Source organism: Puma concolor, chromosome D3 (assembly GCF_028749965.1).
Source record: "Puma concolor isolate L17-30 chromosome D3, mPumCon1.1.hap2, whole genome shotgun sequence".
Taxonomy (NCBI): Eukaryota; Metazoa; Chordata; class Mammalia; order Carnivora; family Felidae; genus Puma; species Puma concolor.
The window spans coordinates 58,467,177-58,486,748 of record NC_141678.1 but is presented as its reverse complement, the minus strand read 5'-3'; the positions used below and the strand labels follow the sequence as shown (position 1 = coordinate 58,486,748).

General features: G+C 35.7%; 1 protein-coding gene across 8 annotated transcripts in view; it reads right to left on the bottom strand.

The window, feature by feature from the left end:
- KIAA1328 (KIAA1328 ortholog) overlaps positions 1–19,572 on the bottom strand; it is a 361,755-nt gene that overhangs the window by 145,701 nt on the left and 196,482 nt on the right. For all 8 annotated transcript variants that reach the window (XM_086682787.1, XM_086682788.1, XM_086682785.1 and 5 more), the window contains one exon: positions 4,460–5,133. In XM_086682787.1, coding sequence (XP_086538913.1) covers positions 4,460–5,133 — 674 coding nt within the window. The remainder of the gene's footprint in view (positions 1–4,459; positions 5,134–19,572) is intronic.

Below are 19,572 nucleotides of genomic sequence, written 5' to 3'. Positions count from 1 at the left end.
CATGGATTAGAAGAATCAGTATTGTTAAAATGTCCATACTACCAACAGTAATCTACAAGTTGAATGCAATCCTTATCAATATTCCATTGGAATTTTTCACAGAATTAGAAAAAACAATTCTAAGATTTATATGGAACCAAAAAGACCCCAAATAGCCAAAGTAATCCTGAGAAAGAACAAAGCTGGAGGCTCCACACTTCCTAGTTTCAAACAATACAAAGCTATAGCAATCAAAACAGTGAAGGTATACAAACAGATATAAAGACAAACAGAACAGAATAGAAAGCCCAGAAATAGACTTGAGCATATACGGTTTGTTACTCTTTGTTCAGCATACCAAGAATACACAATGCGGAAGGGATAGTCTCTTTCAATAAATGGTGTTGGGAAAATTGGATATCCACATGCAAAAGAATAAAAAATTAACTTGAACTGGATTAAAGACTTAAATATAAGACCTAAAACTGTAAAACTACAAGAAGAAAACGTAGAAAAAAACTCCTTGACATTAGTCTTGGAAATTATTTTTTGGATTTGACACCAAAAGATCAGGCAAAACTAGTAAAAATAAGTGGGACCACATCAAGATAAAAGGCTTCTGCACAGCAAAGGAAATAAATTATAAAAATGAAATATATATATATATATATATATATATATATATATATATATACACACACATATAACCTCTCTCTCTCTCTCTCTCTCTCTCTCACACACACACACACACACACACACACACACACACACACACACACACATATTATAAAGGGTTAATATTCAAAATATATAAGGGACTTACACAACTTAATAGCAAAAAAACGCCTAAATAATCCAATTAAAAAACTGGCAGAGGCACTGAGAAGACATTTTTCCAAAGAAGACATACAAGTTGACTCACAGGTACACGAAAAGTTACTTGACATCACTAATTGTCAGTGACATGCAAATCAAAACTACAGTGAGATATTGCCTCACACCTGTTAGATTGGCTTCGATCAAAAAGATAAAAAGATAACAAATGTTGGGCAGGATATGGAGAAAAGGGAATTCCTATACACAGGTGGTGCAAATGCAAATTGGTACAGCCATTATGAAAAACGGTATGGAGGTTTCTCAAACAAACCTTAAAAACAGAACCACCATATGATCCCACCATCCTACTTCTGGGTATCTGCACTCCCATGTTCATTGTCGCATTACTCATAATGGAAACAACCTAAGTGTCTGCTAACACATGAATGGGTAAAAAGATATATAAAAATATATATTATTCAGCCAGGAGAAAGAAGGAAATCCTGACTTTTGCAACACCATGGATGAACCTAGAGGAACATTACACGAAGTGAACACACCAACACACCAAAATATGTGAGTCATAGTTAAAACCGTGCTGAGAGGGAAATTTATAGCACTAAATGCTCCCACCAGAAAAGAAAAAAGTCTCCAAGTAATGATCTAAGCTCCCACCTTAAGAAATTTAAAAATACAAGAGCAAGACAAATCCTACACAAGCAGAAGGAAGAAAATATTAAGAAATGAATGAACTAATAAATGAGACCAGGATTCCCTAGATACCAAAGTTAGACAAAGACAGTACACACACACACACACACACACAGACCAAAATTCCTCATCAATACTGATGCAATGCCCTTAACAAACTCTTAGTAGATGGAATTTGGTAATATATAAAAAGTATTTTACACTATGACCAAATGGGACTTATTCCAGGAATGCAACACTAGGTCAAGATTTAAAAATTAATAAATACAATCCACCATATTAGCAGGCTAAATTAAAAAAAAATCACATGATCACATTAACTGATGTATAAACAGGATTTGAGGAAATTTAACAAACATTCATGATAAAAACTTTATATAACCTATAAGGAGAAAATTTGATAAATTAAACTTTATCAAAATTAAAAAAAAAAAACTTTTGCTCTGTGAAGGATCCTTTTAAGTAAGATGAAACAGACAATCCACAGAATAGAAGAAAATGTTTGCAATCCACCTATCTGAGAAAAGACATGTCTAGCATATATAAAAAGCTCTCAAAATTCAATAAATCTCAAGAAATCCAAATAGAATATAGACAAAAGATACTACAGAGACAATTTACCCAAAAAGATGGAAGAAAAACAAACAAGCAAATGAAAAGTTTTTCAACATCACTAGCCATTAGGGAAATGCAAGTTAAGACCACAGTGAAATATCACTACACAGAGATTAGAATAGGCAAAATAGAAATTTGTGACAATTCCAAACGCTGGTAAGGATGTGGAGAAACAATTTCTTATACATTGGTGGTGAAGACATATTTTATACTAAATATAGTATAAGCTAAGTATACATTTAATTTTTAAAACTAAATATATACTTATCATATGATCTAGCAATCACATTCTTAACTTTTATTTGTAGAAATGAAAACCTTACTCCACACAGAAACTTGTATAAAGATGTGTGTAGCAGCTCTCTTCATAATAGGCAAAGAACCAAGTTGTCCTTCAATAGATAATTGGTTAAACAGATCATGGTATAACCATATCATGGACTACTACTCCACAATCAAAAGGCACAACATATGTTACAACCTAGATGAATCTCAAGAGCATTATACTGCGTGAAAAAAAAGCCAACATCGAAAGTTCATACACTGTATAATCCCATTTATATAACAATCTCAAAATGCCAAAATTATAGAAATAGACAACAGATTTCTAAGGGTTAAGGATGGTGGGGGCAGAAGAGGGTGGACAACTCAAATGGGGTAGTAAACAGGAAACCCTGGTGTTGCTGAAATAGTTCTATAGTTTGATTGTTGTGATGGTTACACAAGTCCACACGTGGTAAAATGCATGGAACTAGACACATTGTACCAAAATTGATTTATTAATTTTGATATTGTATTCTAGTTATGTAAGATATAGCCATTGGGAGAAACTGGGAGGACCTCTCTGTACTATTTATGCAACTTCCTGTTAATCTATAATTATTTATTGAAAAGTTTATAAATATCTATAAATATGTATAAGCTTTTACAATTTATGCATACACAAAACTTGCTGAAAAACGTATTTCATAGCTCTCTCATCTAAGCTAGGATGATCAAGATAACAATAAAGACTTTATTGTCATTATGCAGTATTATTTTAATAAATAGAGCTGTTCAAATGAACACAATGTCTATTTATTGTCATTACATAGCATTATTTCAGTAAACAGTGCTGTCCAAGTGAACATGAAACCTGTTTTAAAATTATGCAGTCTGCTGGACTATGCCCTCTTTAATGACCACATTGGATTCATTTCTCTATCCTAAGTGCCTAGAACCATTTCTTACATATCATAGGCATTCAATAAATGCTAGTTAAATAAAGTTCTTGAGAGAGATTAGACATTAACTGGAGGATTAGAGATTGGGGTCATCAAACTGAAGCAATCTTTTGGCCTTTGGTGAAAATCTTGTTATAAGAGCCTTCATTTTCAGTTATGTTAAGAGCCTCCAGCTTTCAACAGTGAAGAACAGAACTGTCCGATCATGAATAAAGAGAAAGTGGCAGAGCACTTCTGGTTCCAAGCGAAGCATTACACTAAAGGAAAAATTCCAAGAAAGAACTCTCAAAGATATTAGAATCTAAAAAATATTGGCAGAATCTGTGAGTGAGAGACAATTAACTCTAAGAACTAAAAGACAATGACATTTGTACTAAGTGTGTCTGTATAGGATGTATGTGTCTGCATAGAATGTATGAATGTGTACAAAGGGGAAATGGTAAGTTTGATCAAGAAGGAAATGGCAGGGATATATATACAAGCACTTCTCTCTGAAAACTTGTAATTTATTATTTATTTATTTATTTATTTATTTATTTATTTATTTATTTAAGTTTATGTATTTATTTTGAGAGAGAGAGAGGGAAGAGTTCAAATGTGGGTAAGTTTATAGGAATTGGTTATTGAACAGGTTATGTTTCATGATGAGAAAAGGTTGAATTTAGAAGGCTCTTATCATTTGTTACATTTTATATTATGGTGGATAGACACAAATATGGTATGATGACAGTTAATCACTCTGCTTCACAATCTGATTCCACATCCTGAAGTCTCAAATTTTTACTAAATGCCTAATAGTCTCCATAATGACCTCAAATAGCAGAAGATTTTATGTAACAATATCTTTTAAAAATATTCTCTTTAGAATCCAGCGAAAGTTACAATGGACTGCTCAGAGGTAGATATTCTAGGCTAACATTTGGGAAGATGGGGTAATGTTCTAAGTCTGCCAAAGAAGATCATAGAATTTACTTAGTCATCAAAGTTAGTATGCATCTTGAGGAAGCCAAGACCCCAAGGAACCTCTGTGCCTTTGCAACTTTATATTAGTACAAGAGTCATTTTACACGGAGTTCTCCAAGCTAGACATTGCTGAGAGAACAGGTAAGACTCACCAATTATAATCCAGTCGAGACTGATGAAGCTGCTGCTGTTTCAGGAGAAGCTTTGTCTCCTGCTGGGTCAGCAGATGCTGAAGGCGCTCTTTTTCAATTTCCAGCTCCATTTTCTGAAGCATAAGTTGCTGCCTTCTATTTTCCGAGAGTTGCTTTCTGACATCAGTTTCACTAGCCTGCTGTGTTCCTTGACCATGCAGCAGGGATGCCCAGGAAAGCCCACAATTATTGCATGATTCCAGATGTGTTTTGGAATATTGAGGGGCCATGTGCGTAGGATGACTTTCATGAACATGATCTTCATTTTCAGAAAGTCTATGACCACAACACTGACTGGATGGAGAAGGCTTCAGGTGTTGGCATTGTTTCATCTTCAATTCCGCTGGTGGGGCTTTCTCTGTAGGGACTGCGTCTACTAGTTTTCTCCCTGGGGATCCATAATCACATGTTCTGGTCTCTAATGGCACCCTGTCTTGGTCCTCTTTAGGACAATGAAAATCTGCTGGCTTCAAAGAATTATTCTTAAACTCCACAAGGGATTCTGAAGCGGAGGCTTGGATTCCAGACATAGGCCTCTGCTTGGTTTGATAGCAGGTTTGTGATTTGGCTACACTCAAGTAGGAGCCATCCAGTTCCATAGCTGAAGACCGAAGAGTGCTCTTCCTATTGGATACCTAAAAGGAACCACAAGATCATTTGTCAAATAAGAGCACACTGAAAGGAGTTCTTTTGACTTTTCAGAAATCAGTGATACATGTTTCTCAAAACAAAGCTCTTGTTCTTCTTAATAAATGATAGTATTCACATAGCTAAACAGACATGTGCCACAAAGCCAAACCCATTTTCAAAAAATCTACATTTCAGTAAATCCAGAAGTAAAAGAAAAAGAAAGTACTTCTATTTGCTGTTTAAGCAAGATTCCAGGAGTTGGAAATAATGAGTTTTACATAGAATCAACTTTGAGAAGAGGCAAAAGCATTAAATGCTAAGGTCTTAAAATGTTTACTTTTAAATACTAAGCCAAGAAATCCACTCAGCCACCTTAAATACCCTTTGAAATGTCCTTTGTTTGTCCATTACACACAATGAGATTTGATGTAAAACAGTTCGTCTTATACTGAATAGGATGTTAGTTACCGCCAGAAATTTGATGAGTTTTTATAAGTATCTTTAGAGCACACAGATAAAACCAAGCACTTTCCAAAAAATATGATTCTAATCAAAAGCGGTTATTTAAATACAAAACATATTTAATTTCAGCTATAAACATAAGTGATTTTTCAGTTAAGCTATTCGAGTGATCATAGCCTGACAGAACTCAGGCAGAAAGGAAGCAGTTGCAAATTACCTTTGGCAGGCCAATAGCATGAGCTTTCCCAGCATTTTAGCCTCACGCCTGTTCTATCAGGCAGAGCAAAACTTAGCTTATATCAGTGATTCTCTAACTTTAGCATGTATCAGAATCACCTGGAGGAATTGTCAAATGTGAATTTCTGGGCTTCATTCTTAGGGTTTCCAATTCAGTAAGTATGGAGCAGAGTTAAGTGAAGCTGTGTTTTTAACAAGTTGCCAGATGATGCTGATGTTGCTAATCTGGCACCACACTTTGAGAACCACTGGTGTCACGGGACATCTGACTCCTCCTGTGTCCCTCTTATAGGACTGTTTTGGTAACACTGGCCTCATCCAGGTAATCCTAGATAATTCCCTCATCTCAAAATCCTTAAGTTAATCACAGCTATAAAGTCTCTTGTCATACAAAATCCTTTGTGTCATATAAAGAGACTTTCACAGGTTCCAGGAATTAGGACATGGACATATTTGGGGGGCATTATTCAGTCTGCCACAACTTCTTTTTAAATTAGAACTAAATCATAAACAGTTGAGATGGTTACCTTATTCTAGAGACATGGAATAAATGAATAATTGAGATCCCTAGCAGAAGGGAGAAAAAAAAAATCCCACCAATTTACCTTGTAATAGTTGAGATGATCTGATTGGAAAAAAATGTCAACAGATATACAGCAACACCATGTTTCCTATATTCTTTTTTAAATACATTTTTAAAATGTTTATTTATTTATTTTGAGAGAGAAAGAGAGAGAGAGAAAGAGAGAATCTCGAGCAGGCCCCAAGCTTGGCTCAGGGCCCAACTCGGGTTCAATCCCACGACTGTGAGATCATGACTCAAGCCAAAACCAAGATACTTAACCGACTGAGCCACCCAGGCATCCTTGTTTCCTATCTTCCGATAAAAGAGGATTATCAGAATTATTATATTATTATAATATGTTATATTATAATAATGATTCTTAAGACTTTGAGTTTCTAAAACAATACTAAAGGAGTTCTATTCAAATGAGAATGACCCATATCTAGGAAGGAGACTTGGTCCTCTTCAAAGAAGACACACAATCCTTTACACTGAGCAGGTGACACGGAGTAGATTGCAAGCTACGGAGAAGAAACTAGTCCTAGGGCAAAATTTATGATAAACTACCTCATAAAAAAAATTAACCTCATTTTACAACTAAAGGGAAACTCCAGTCCACATTAATCTCCCCTACTCTGAACTTCTGTAGCACTTACTGTCAAAACAAATATTTAACATTTATCATCTGCTACTCTGTATGGTAAGCTATCTTTTCATAGAATTATATTTAAAAATGACAGGTGAATTTTTTAAAGGTCTGGAAACTTAAATCCACTCTTTTACATTGTCCTATATTTCCTAATCCATGTGTTGGCAACTTAACAATGGCATGTATGTATTATTTTATATTCTTATTTTTGCTCCTCAGCATTATTTACATATGTGCATCTTTAGATACTGATACAGCTGATACTTATGTTAATGGTACTGATTATTAAATTACTCATAAATGTCACATATTTGGAATATTTAAAAATGTTTTTTTGGAAGTGTCAGGTATTTGGAATATTAAAAAAATACTTTTGTTGGTAGTTAACTTTTTATGTTTATGAGAAGCAGTTCAACTTAATGATTTTGATGCACACTTTGCTTAAAGAGAACACTCCTTGCCAGTTACTGATGTGACTGTGCATGTTGGTAGGCAGAATTCTAAGGTGGTCCCCAAGATTCCTGTCCTCTTTGTGTGCCCACGTGGTATTATCTCCTCCCCTTGAATGTGGGTATAACTTGTGAACGTGATGAGATATTAATCCTATTATTATGTTAGAGTATATGACCAAAGGGACATTACAGATTAACTCAGGCTCCTCCTAATCAGTAGAGTTTGAATTAATAAAAAGGAGATTATCTTTTATGGGCCACACCTAATCAAGTAAGTCCTTTATAAAAGGGTCTTGTGCCCTCCCTAAGATCAGAGATTGGCTTTGAAGAAACAAGCTAACATGTTATGGGAGGACCAATGAAGGGGGTCATGTGGCAATGACCTCTGGAGCAGAAGGCAGTTTCCAGCCAACAGCTAGCAAAAAATGAGACATCAGGAAACTAAATTCTGCCAATAAGCACGTGAGCTTGGAAGGGGACCTAGAGCTCCAGATGAGAATGCAGCCCAGCTGTTACCCAGACTGCAGCTTTCTAAGACCCCAAGCAGAGGACCCAACCAACCTGCACCTGACTCATGACCCATAGAAATGGTGAGATAATAAATGTGTGTTGTATTAAACTAGTCAATTTGTAGTATTTTGTTGCACAGCAATAAAAAAATGAATAAAGCACCTTTTTCAACTTGCCTGACCCTCAGTTTTCTCATCAGTAAAACAGGGATCAAAAACAGCATCTACCTTAAAACTGAACATGGTGGACAGACAGATGGGCACTTATCAAGGTTGCCATTTCATAAGGGTATTGATTTACAAAAAGGAAAAAAAAAAAAACCCTTATATTTACCCAAACGTTTTTCAAGGAGAACCTTATGGGGTATGTGCCGGGGAGGGGCAGGGGGGAAGTGAGATTTCCAAGGGACATGTACAGTTACAATGATTACCTTAAATTGTCTTCTAAAACAAATGAGTTTGGTTATCCAGCTTTATTTTGCTACAGTGAGGCTTGCAAGTTGGGTCAGTGTTGAAATGCTTTAGATAATAGACAGGTTCTTCATGTTTGTCCTCATTACAAAATATGTCTTACCCTGACATCTTGCCTTGCCTCTTAGGGCTATTGTGACGACTGGATGAGATCATTCACACAAAGTGCTTTGGATATTGCCAATCTACAGTCAGTATTCAAACAATGTTTCCTATTATAATTATTACTACTGTTACTAGCATTGACTTCTCTGCCCCAACAACTTTTGCAGTCAGGGCTTTATTTACTTCCGCTGTATGTATAGCACTGAGGCTTGCATATACTACATTCTCAATAACAAGGGGCTGACTGTATCAGATAAGAAGAAAAGTCAAGTTGGGGTATGCGTCCCAGAAAATTAGAAATGAAAATCAGAATCCATGATTAGGCTGAATTATGTGCTACTAAGGAAAATGAAGAGAGGAGAAATAGAAAACTGCCTGTTAGGATCTGAATATAAGAAATTAAGTTATTTTATTAGTGAAGTGAAGACAAATATTGCCTCTGGGACACATGGAAGTCACAACGGGCCCAATGAAACAGATGTGTTTTTCTTTCTGGAGCTGCTGCACCATGCTTTCTATGAGATGTTTACAAATGTAACCTCTTTTAACTAAGGCTTAAACTAACAAATCCCAAACCGCTGTCTCTGGCATATGGGTTTGATATGAATTTTTCAGATACATCACACTAATTTAGGAACCAATAATTTTTCTAATGGAGGCATAATTTACATATACTAAAATGCACACATCTTAAGTGTACAGCTTGATGAATTTTTACATTTGCATATACCCATGTAATCATCATTACCCCAGAAAAGATCCCTGTGCCCTTTCTAGTCAAACCAACCTCCTCATACTCCCAGAGGTAACCATTATTCTCACTTCTATGACCATAGATTAGTTTTGCCTATGTTTAGCTTCACATAAATGGAATCATATGGCATGCTACTCTTTTGTGGCTGGCTTCTTAAGCTCAACATAATTTTGCATGTTTATTTTTGAGAAAGAGAGAGAGAGAGAAAGAGAAGGGGGTGGGGCAGAGAGAGAGCACAGAGGATCCGAAGTGGGCACTGCACTGACAGCAGAGAGAATGTTGTGGGGCTCTAACTCACCAACCAGGAGATCATGACCTGAGCCGAAGTCGGTCACTTAACCAACTGAGCCACCCAGGAGCCTCATTAAGTTCAACATAATTTTGAATTTCTTTTATGTTTCTGTGTGTATCAATAGTTCATTCTTTTATATTGTTGCATAGTATTTCATTGTATGAATATACCAAAATTTGTTTATTCATTCTCTTATTGGATTAGGTTGTTTCTGGTTTAGGGCTACTGCGAATAAAACTGCTAGCAATATTCTTACACAAAGTCTTTTTTTGACATACATATTTATTTTTCTTGGGTGCCAGGTAGGCATATGTTTGACTTTATTAGAAACAGTCAGAGTGGTCCATCTGTTTTACATCTCCATCAGCAAAGTAAAAGAGTCCCAGTTGCTTCTCATTCACACTTACATTTGATACTATATTTTTATTTTTAGCCAATCTGGTGTGTAGTGAAATCTTATTGTGATTTTATTTTTCATTTCCCTGATATGTAATGATAATTAATTAACATATGCTTATTGGCCATTTGGATATCTTGTTTTGTGGAGTGCTTGTTGAAACCAATACCCTTAAATAATTCAAAATAATTTTTAAAAATTTAAAAATAAATGTTTATTTATTTTTGAGAGAGAAAGAATGTGAGTGGGGGAGGGACAGAGAGTGAGGGAGAGAGAATCCAAAGAAGGCTCTGAGCTATCAGCACAAAATCCAACTTGGGGCTCAAACCCATGAACCGTGAGATCGTGACCTGAGCTGAAGTTGGATGCTAAACTGACTGAGCCACCCAGACATCCCAAAATAACTTTTAAAGGACTGAGATGGGAAATGGAAAATGAAGGTCAGAGAAGATACCTTTATGCAAATTTTTACTGATGAGAGAACTGGGTTCTAAATATTCACCTTCAGTGACCATTGAACTGAACTAAACATAGAGTTTACTATGTACTATGCTAAATGTTTTACATACTCAACCTATAATTCTTGATCATGACCTGAGCAAAAATCAAGAGTTGGGCGCTTAACTAACTGAGCCACTCAGGTGCCCCACAGCCTGTAATTCTTAACAACTCTATAAGGTAGTTATTAGAGTTACCAATTTGCATATGAGATAATGAAGTGCACTGAAGCAACACAACTTTCCCAAGATCCCATCAACACTATATTTGAGATAAATGGGAATATGAATCACTCCAAATCTGTCTTCCATTTCTCCATAATGTAGCTTTTTAAAAAAAAAATTCGTTAATATGAAATGCTATTAAGCATAGAAAAGTTTAATCATCTCAGTGAATAATAATAAGTGAATAAGAAGAAGACAATGTCCACCCACATAACCACTATCCAAGAAACGGAAAGCCGTCTGTATGCAGAAGACCCTGCACAATCTCTACTCTCTACCTCTCCTGTCCAAGGGAATTACCGTCTTGACTTTTATGGGAATAACTTCTCTGCTTCATACTTCCCTACTTAAAAGTCCATACCGGAATTTGGTTTTACCTGTTTATTTTTAAAGTATAAATGGAATAACATGAAATACATTTTGTGTCTGACTTCTTTACCCAACATTATAATTATGAAGTTCATACATGATATAGAATGTGGCTGTAATTTGTTTGTTTTCATCAAAGATTTGCAAAGTTAGCAAACTTCTGTAAAGGGCCAGTTAATAGACCTTTTAGTTTGCAGTCCATATGGTCTTTGTCATAACTACTCAGTTCTGCTTTTGTAGTGTGAAAGCAAGAGACAATACATAAATGAAAGACTGGTCCAGTAAAACCTTATTTACAGACACTGAAATCTGAATTCCAGGTAGTTTTCCCATTTTATGAAATATTCTTCACCCCCCCCCACCAACCATTAAAAAAGTTAAAAACCATTCTTAACTCATGAGATTGGATTTGTCCTGCTATATTTTGCCATTTGAACCTGATGATTACATTGAGTGCTCCTCCCATTAAAGGATTCCATGAATATACTAAGATACGCTTAAAACCCATCACAATGACTTGTAAAGGGCTGTCAAGAATTATCTGTGTGATGAAAATTAGTTGAATGGAGTGCTTAATCAGAGATGAACAAAATGATATTTAGGAGAAAAGAAAAGCATGCAGAAGAGGCAGGAAAACAAATGGTATAAATGAAAATATAAGTTTAGACAGGATAATGATCTGTAGATCACAACAAATAAAGAAGTTGAGTTCAAGGGGCACCTGGTGGCTTAGTTGGTTGAGCATCCAACTCTTGATTTCAGCTCAGGTCATGATATCAGAGTCATGGGATCAAGTCCTGCGTTGGGCTCTGCTCTAAGCATGGAGCCTGCTTAAGATTCTACTTCTCTCTCTGATCCTGCCCCACTCACTATCTCTCAAAACAAAGAAACAAAAAATTATTCTGTTAAAAAAATTGAGTTCAAAATGGTAGCATGTTAGGATTTGTATTATATAAAAGGTACCACAAACCTTGACTACACTTTAAGACTCTACAAGTGGCACAAATAAAGCCAGTAAAGTCTTAGATGGGATATGATATGGGATCCATAGCACAAAAGAAAGATGAGGAGAAAATGCAGGCATTTTTGGCTTATGACATAATTGGAGTACAATGTCTTTTAACTTGGGTAGATACATACTTATGACAACATAAAAAAAATAAGTAACAGGAGACAAACAAAACATGAGAAGAGTATAAAAAAAATGTTTAAAAAATGTGAGAGACTTAGCTTGGACACAATGAAGAATTTTCTGAGAGTGGAAGTTAGTAAATTTCTGAGCTGGAAGAGGGTTTTCTGAATCTTTAAGATACTTTCTTAAATATGCCATTAAAAAGACTTCATAGGAAACAAAGATGTCTCTAAACACTATGATGTGTCGTCTTGTATACACATTCACATGTACAGCTATCATGTATGCACAAGCATATACACGAACACACACAATCACATACTATTCCTATGGTGATACAAAGCTTTTCAGTGTTCTCACATGTTAAAAAAAAAATCTGCAGTATTGCTTTGTGAAATACAATCAACAAGTATATTTTGTAAGTTTCTGCAAATCATTTTTACAGGCCTGGCCAATCTCTCTGCTATGAAGCCATAAGAAAAGAGGTGAATTAAACTGCAGTAATTATTTCTTGCAACAGGTAGTTATTTTGCATGATTAGGAAGTGATTATTTATAATGCATTTGTGAATTGTTAACCACAGAATTAGTGGTTAACAATATCAATAAATATTATTGATCTATTTATGATATTCATGTCTCTAATGGCAAATAATAATAATTTACTATCCTGGCAAACACCCTATTAACAATCCTCACATTCCCACAGATAGCCTTATAAGAATGAAAATCTCAAATTTATAACTTCAAAATTTCCCCCTGTGCTCTTTATTTAATGAGGAGTCAGAAATTCAAGACCTATATTAAATATTTCTAAACCTAAATTACTGTGTGTGGGACAGGTCATTGCATTACCCAGAACATTTGGAATGAATGTGAAATAAGGCATAGAACGACATGCTGCATTTTTAAAGTTGGCCTTCCATGGACCAGTTGTCAAGCTGACAGACGCTGTGTAATGCAACAGCTGCACTGTGTGGTTTGCCAAAGTCTCATCCCAAATAAATGTTCGTTCTCCCCAGTGCAATTAACTCTCCTATACTGGCAGATTTCGCTAGAAGATCATCAAGGTAGATTACCTTCCAGCGTTATGAACTAAATACTTACAGGTGTTGTATCATCAGTTATAACTTACAAACTTTTGCATTTAGGAAGACATCCAGGCAAATGAATCATCTAATTTATGAATTATTTATAAGAAATTCACAGCATGCTCCTGGCATCATCCATGGCCTTTTCCAGGTCATATGACACCAATTAGAGCTGAATTTTAAATTATTCAATAACCTGAACTCTCTTGTCATTTAACATATAGATATCAATGCAGTAAACAAGTTAAATCTAATGGGCCCTAGAGGTTTAAGCTTCTCTGCTGCTCAGCAGCTGAAGCTGTAGGCTATCAATGGAAGAGAAAAATAACAGAATGCAGCAGTCAAATGCATTTGCAAGGCTCTAATGACTTATTCTAGTTCCCACAGGGATTGTGGCACAACCTAGGATTATTGAATCTAAAAGACATTAAAGTCAATAATTATGAGATTTAAAAGGATATAGATATAGACACATGATAATGTACAGATGACAGAATACTAGCAGCACATACCAAATGCACTACCAACTTTTAGGATGTGTACACCAGAAGTGTGCCAAAATTTCCAACTGTAACTACCAGACTCAGAAAAGGCTAAACCTCATAACATTTAATCATTTCTACCTTTCTTGAAAGTTGGAATGTGTTGATTTGCTGTAAAAATGAATGAGAGCACAGAAGAACTGACAGCATACTTGAGGTGAGGTCAAAAGACCTTGATTGGAATTCTAGTATGCCACTTAGGAGTTCTGTTATTTTTGGAAAGTCACTTTACATCTCTTAGGCAGTTTAGATGTTTGTAAAATAAGGGGCTGGGTTTGACAATTTCTAAAGCTTATGCTATCTTTAAGAGCTAAGAAACCCAGGGATTGGATTGTTATACCCCAAGGAGATGAAAGAAAAGAAAAGGGTTAGATGAAAAATTATACCTATCAATAAAGCTTCAGCTATCAACTAACAGAATTACTGCAAAATACTGGATGTCCCTTGATTCTATTTCCCCTGACAAATTCTGTGGGTTGTTTTAGCAATTTTTAAAATGCTTATTTATTTATTTCGAGAAAGTGAGCAGAGGAGGTGCAGAGAGAGGGAGAGAGAGAGAATCCCAAGCAGGCTCTGCACTGTCAGTGCAAAGCATGATACTGGGCTCGAACCCATAAATGGTGAGATCATGCCTGAGCCGAAATCAAGAGTGGGATGCTTAACCGACTGAGCCACCAAGGTGCCCTGCAAATTCTGTGTTTTAACACTACTGCCTTATGTGATTTACACACTAGAAAACTTAAATCAGCCTCTTATCTGGTCATTAAATTTGAAAGAGATACAAATGAAGATTGAATAAGACAAATGTATAGTTGTGAAGATAGTCCCAGATACTTGGATGAGATTTAAATATTTTGAAGGGATAGGATAACCATTCACCACAGAAATATATAAGTGATACTGATTCAAATTGCTTTACCATACATGATTATAAATGGTAAAAGAAAAAAAAAGCAGATTTATACATGGTTTTCTAAATCTACCAAAGGAAACAGATGCACAAGGCTAGTTTTAACTCAATGAAGATCAGAAAGACGATGAAATAATGTTATAGAGAAAATGAAACAAAGACAAATTAGAAGTGGTGAGGACAAACTTCACATGCATAAACATGAAAAGAAAACATACTGGATATTAAAGCCAACTGTACTTAGATTTGGTTATGGATGCAGCACAAGAAAATCATCCTTAAAAGTTCACACTAATTTTCCTGTGCACCCCCTTGGCTTTATGTTTATAGGGTGTATCCTGGGGCTCCAAGCAGAGCTCCCCCTGGTCTGTTTATGGTCCTCTCTTCTGTAGCTCCAGTGACAGCCTCAAGAATGGAAATAAGAAGTGAACGAAGGCAGTTCAATGTAGTTCATTTTAAAGGAAGCAAGCAAGATTAGTTTGTGTCAAATGAAAGGAATTCTTAATATACTTTCTAGAAAACATAAAGTTAACACATGTGAACATAACCAACTGTCCCTGAAGGGGAGGTCAGGGTTAGAACTATGTTTATGTTGTTGGCTGAAGGAAAAAAGTATCTGTGTTGTATCTTTGAAACTAGCAAGTAAAAATAAACTCTGCTGAAAAAGAATATTTAAGAAATACCAAGAAATATAACCCCTGGTGTACTTGTAGGAAACAGGAGGGAGGGAGAACCAGCCTGTTGTTTATTACACCAAGATTTCCTGAAATGAATCACAGCCGTTTTACTAAAGATTAGAGTCTGCTATATGCTTTTTTCCCCTATATAAGTGGTTGCAGACCAGGGATATTGAAGAGATCTAATGAGAAGCATTTCTGAAAGCACAGGGAACTAGCAAACCAGAAAGATTTAAGGTAACCAACCTTAAAGGGCTAGCCCTTCCTTGGGGACTCAAGATTTATTTTAGAAATCTTAGTCCTTTAAATGCATACAGCTAAGTCCTGACTTTAAAAAATTTAGGACATTACTTATTAGCTAGTTTAGTGTACTACAAAAAAATCAAGAGAAGAGACTTCATTTAGAACTTAATAAAAAAATAAGTGATGCAATTTCCATGTGCTCAAATGCCCTGGCTCCTTTTTAGTCTTCCAAATGCAACTCCGAAATGCTTCCAGGCTGGTTTGGCCTGGTTTAGCACCACTTCCTGCTATTGTGGCTTCCCCACCCCCCAGCTCACCTTGGTTTTGCCTTCCCCAGGAGGATTTTGTTCCGCCCTTTATTGTTGTATTCATTTCATCCTGCTCTGTAACAGTTCAACGTTAGCTGTTTTCACATCTCGAAGTTTCCCTGTGATGTGTAAGTATTTACACTTTTTTTAAAAATTTTTCTTAATGTTTATTTATTTTTGAGACGGAGAGAAACAGCATGATCGGGGTACGGTCAGAGAGAGAGGGAGACACAGAATCCAAAGCAGGTTCCAGGCTCCAAGCTGTCAGCACAGAGCTGGACGCGGGGCTCGAACTCAGGGACCTTGAGATCATGACCTGAGCTGAAGTCGGACGCTCAACCGACTGAGCCACCCAGGCGCCCCAGTGTTTACACTTCTTATGCAAACTATAAACTGTTTGAGAGCGGAGATATCAAAAGATACCGTTACTTTTGTTTATTGTTGTATCTCGATAAGAGATAGTAGGTGCTTAATAAATAATGAGGTTTTTTGCATACAGTTTGGTCCCACTCCAGGAAATACCAGGTGGAACTTCAGGACAGAGGCAGTGTTACTTTCAACTTCATATTACAATGATACCGGTCTTTATAAATAAAAAATACTTAAATTAATGAACATGTGTTAAATGAACCAATAAACAGGAAGCAGGAGTATCAACAACTAAATGGCCTAGCTTGTATCCTAAGGAGCTTGATGGTAATTTACAGCAAAATGTATTTTACTTTTTTCAGGAGACACTTTTTCTACAAGTACCTTTTCTCAGCGTGTTTAAAGGTTAATAAGAGATTCCATAAATTCAAGAAAAATTCCAACTATACCTTTCAGGAGTCTCAATGCCTATTTAGTTTGGATCTGTGAAATAGTAAAATATAAGGGCACTGTCTCCTTCTGAGACGAGAATTTAAACTTAAAGCAGAACTTTATATTATTTTCTAGAATGCTCCATGGAAAGGTTTTCAAACAAGACACTATATTGAAAGACTGAAAAACATGCGTGCTATATCAACATTGATAAGAATAGGCAAACAAGCTCAAAAATGTAATATCTGAAATAAAAGGCAACTGCTACAAAGTTTCCTACTTTGAGTTATTTTTAAAAATCAGCCTTAAGGTAACTGACTTCCATATTGTAAACAAGGCTGGAAGGTTTTGAGACCACCACATTATGTTCAGAAGAAAGATTTATAGACATTTTGAACAAGCAGGGCTTTTAAAATGTGAAGTTAATTGTGTTTTTCCCCAGAACATTTCTCAGTTAATGCTGTCATCCAATGTGTGTAAAGGATACTCCCAAATACAATCCTAAAACTATTTTTAAAAAATAAACTTGTTTCCCTTCTGTTCCTTGCTTTTGGGTGCTGCTCAGGTGCTAAATGTGAGAAGACATGGTTAGGATGCCAGAGATTGGGGAGGAATGATTAATTTTTTAATAAAGCCATGAAGTGTAAGATACATAGGAATGGATAAAACTTGTGCATCTAAAAGCCAAGTCTTCTATATTTGTCTAAAATATAAGGGAAGCATGTATATAAATAAAATACTATGGATAAACAGATTCAGTATTATAATCCTCCTCCTGTTCTGTAATTTACCCAAAGGTATAGGCTCCCACCTTGGAATGAGCAGGCAGGATAGGGATCTGGCAGTACCTGCCAGATGCTATGCTAGGAGGCAAGAATACAAAGCTTGATAAGAAAGTCCCAACCTTCATGACCCTTGAATTTTAGCTAAGGGGAAAAAAAAAAACAAAAAAAATTTTATGTGATAAGGTCTACTAAGAATGTTATATGCAGAGTTGAAAAGCATTAGTGAGATTAGATTTGCTTCTAGTCGGGGTGGGGAAAGTTGGGAAGTTTTCACAGTAGAGAAGACATTTAAATTTTGGAAGACAGAATAGAGTTTATTAATGATAAAGGTGTGTGTGAGGGTGTGTAGTGTGTGTAGGATAAGACCTTTCAGACAAAACAAGGATTATGAAGATGAGTATGTATGGTAAACTCTAAGTAGTCTAGAGCATGGTGGACAGGGGGATGGGGAATGGATGAAGACAGGGAGATGCCAGATATAAATGGTGTGAATGCCATGCTAAAGAAGTTTCACTTTAAATTTTCTATGCCCACCTAATATAGGAGATGACCAATGAGCCAACTGGTGGGTAGCTGGAAGGAAATAAAATAATAAAATGCAAGATAATCTACTCAGTACCTGAAGGAACCAAGACATAAAGTTTATATGGGGAGACAGAAAAAGACAAAGAAAGAAGGCAGGCCTATGTCAGATGAAAACACTAAAAGAATTAAATTGAAATAATATAATTAAAATTAAAGTGTTCAGATCTATACACTATACTGAATGATCTTTGGAGAGTAAGGGTAGGTAGACCTAGGTAGAGGGTGGATGCCTAGCGAAGGCATAAAAAGGAATTATAGTAGAAGGAAGGCAGCAATGAACTTTCTACAATTTGTTGATTAAGTAACTCTATAGAATTTCTTCAGGGTCTAGTACTTCCAAATTCTCAAAAAGGTTGGGCAAAATCCATTGTGGATTAGTTTCTTTCAGTCAGTCTCCCGTCATGAATAAGTATGAGGACAAACTGTTTTAAAAAATCTGTTTGAAGGCACTGATGTGTTACCAAGGTAGTGAGGACATGAAGAGGCCAGGATCCCAGAGTGAAGGTAAACAAGAAAAGATAGCTTGACATTAGTTGTCACTTTTCTGTTCAAGACATTCTAAATTAGGATGCTGGCTGGGAAGTTGAGAAGAGCTGTAAGCGTCTCACAGGGCAGGAAACAAAATTTGGATTTCAGAGCCTGCCAAGAAAGAGGTCCTGTCAAAAAATCCAGGCTTTCCATTGAGACCCCTGAAAAGCTGGTAGTAAAAATGAAAAAGAAATAGAAAAGCCCATGTACATACTTAAGTTGAACTTCAAAATCCACTCAGTCCCAGACTGGGTTAAAGTAATTTGAATCAAAGCTAACTGCCTGCAAGAAGCAAAGGCAAATTCTCTTTGGGTAAAGATAACATCAGAGACCTATATTATAAATAATATATTCATAGACACTGTCTGGCATTCAATAAAAAATAAGCAAGCATGCAAAAAGATAAAAATAATAAACCTGCAAGAGAAAAAAGACAATAGAAATAGAACCACAAGAGATTTACGTGTTGGCATTACCAAACATGGACTTTAAAGTAATTGTTATTTACAGTTAAGAAATTAAATAATATCATAGAAAATACTGCAGAGAACTGTCAACTAGAAAAAAAATCAAATGGAAATTTTAGGACTGAAAACATAACAATATAGTTGTACCTGTAACAAATATAGTTAAAAATTTAATAGCAGATTAGATGTATCTGAGGAGACAATTAGTGAATTGGAGTAAACGTCAGAAGAAAATACCCAGACCAACATAGAGAGAAGGATGTAAAAGGATGGAAACTTACAAAAGAATGTATGGTACCTGATGACAAAAGCCTAAAATAAATATAATATAGAAGGAGGAGGGAAAAGAGGGAATGGGGAAGTAATATTTGAAAAGATAATGTAGAGAATTT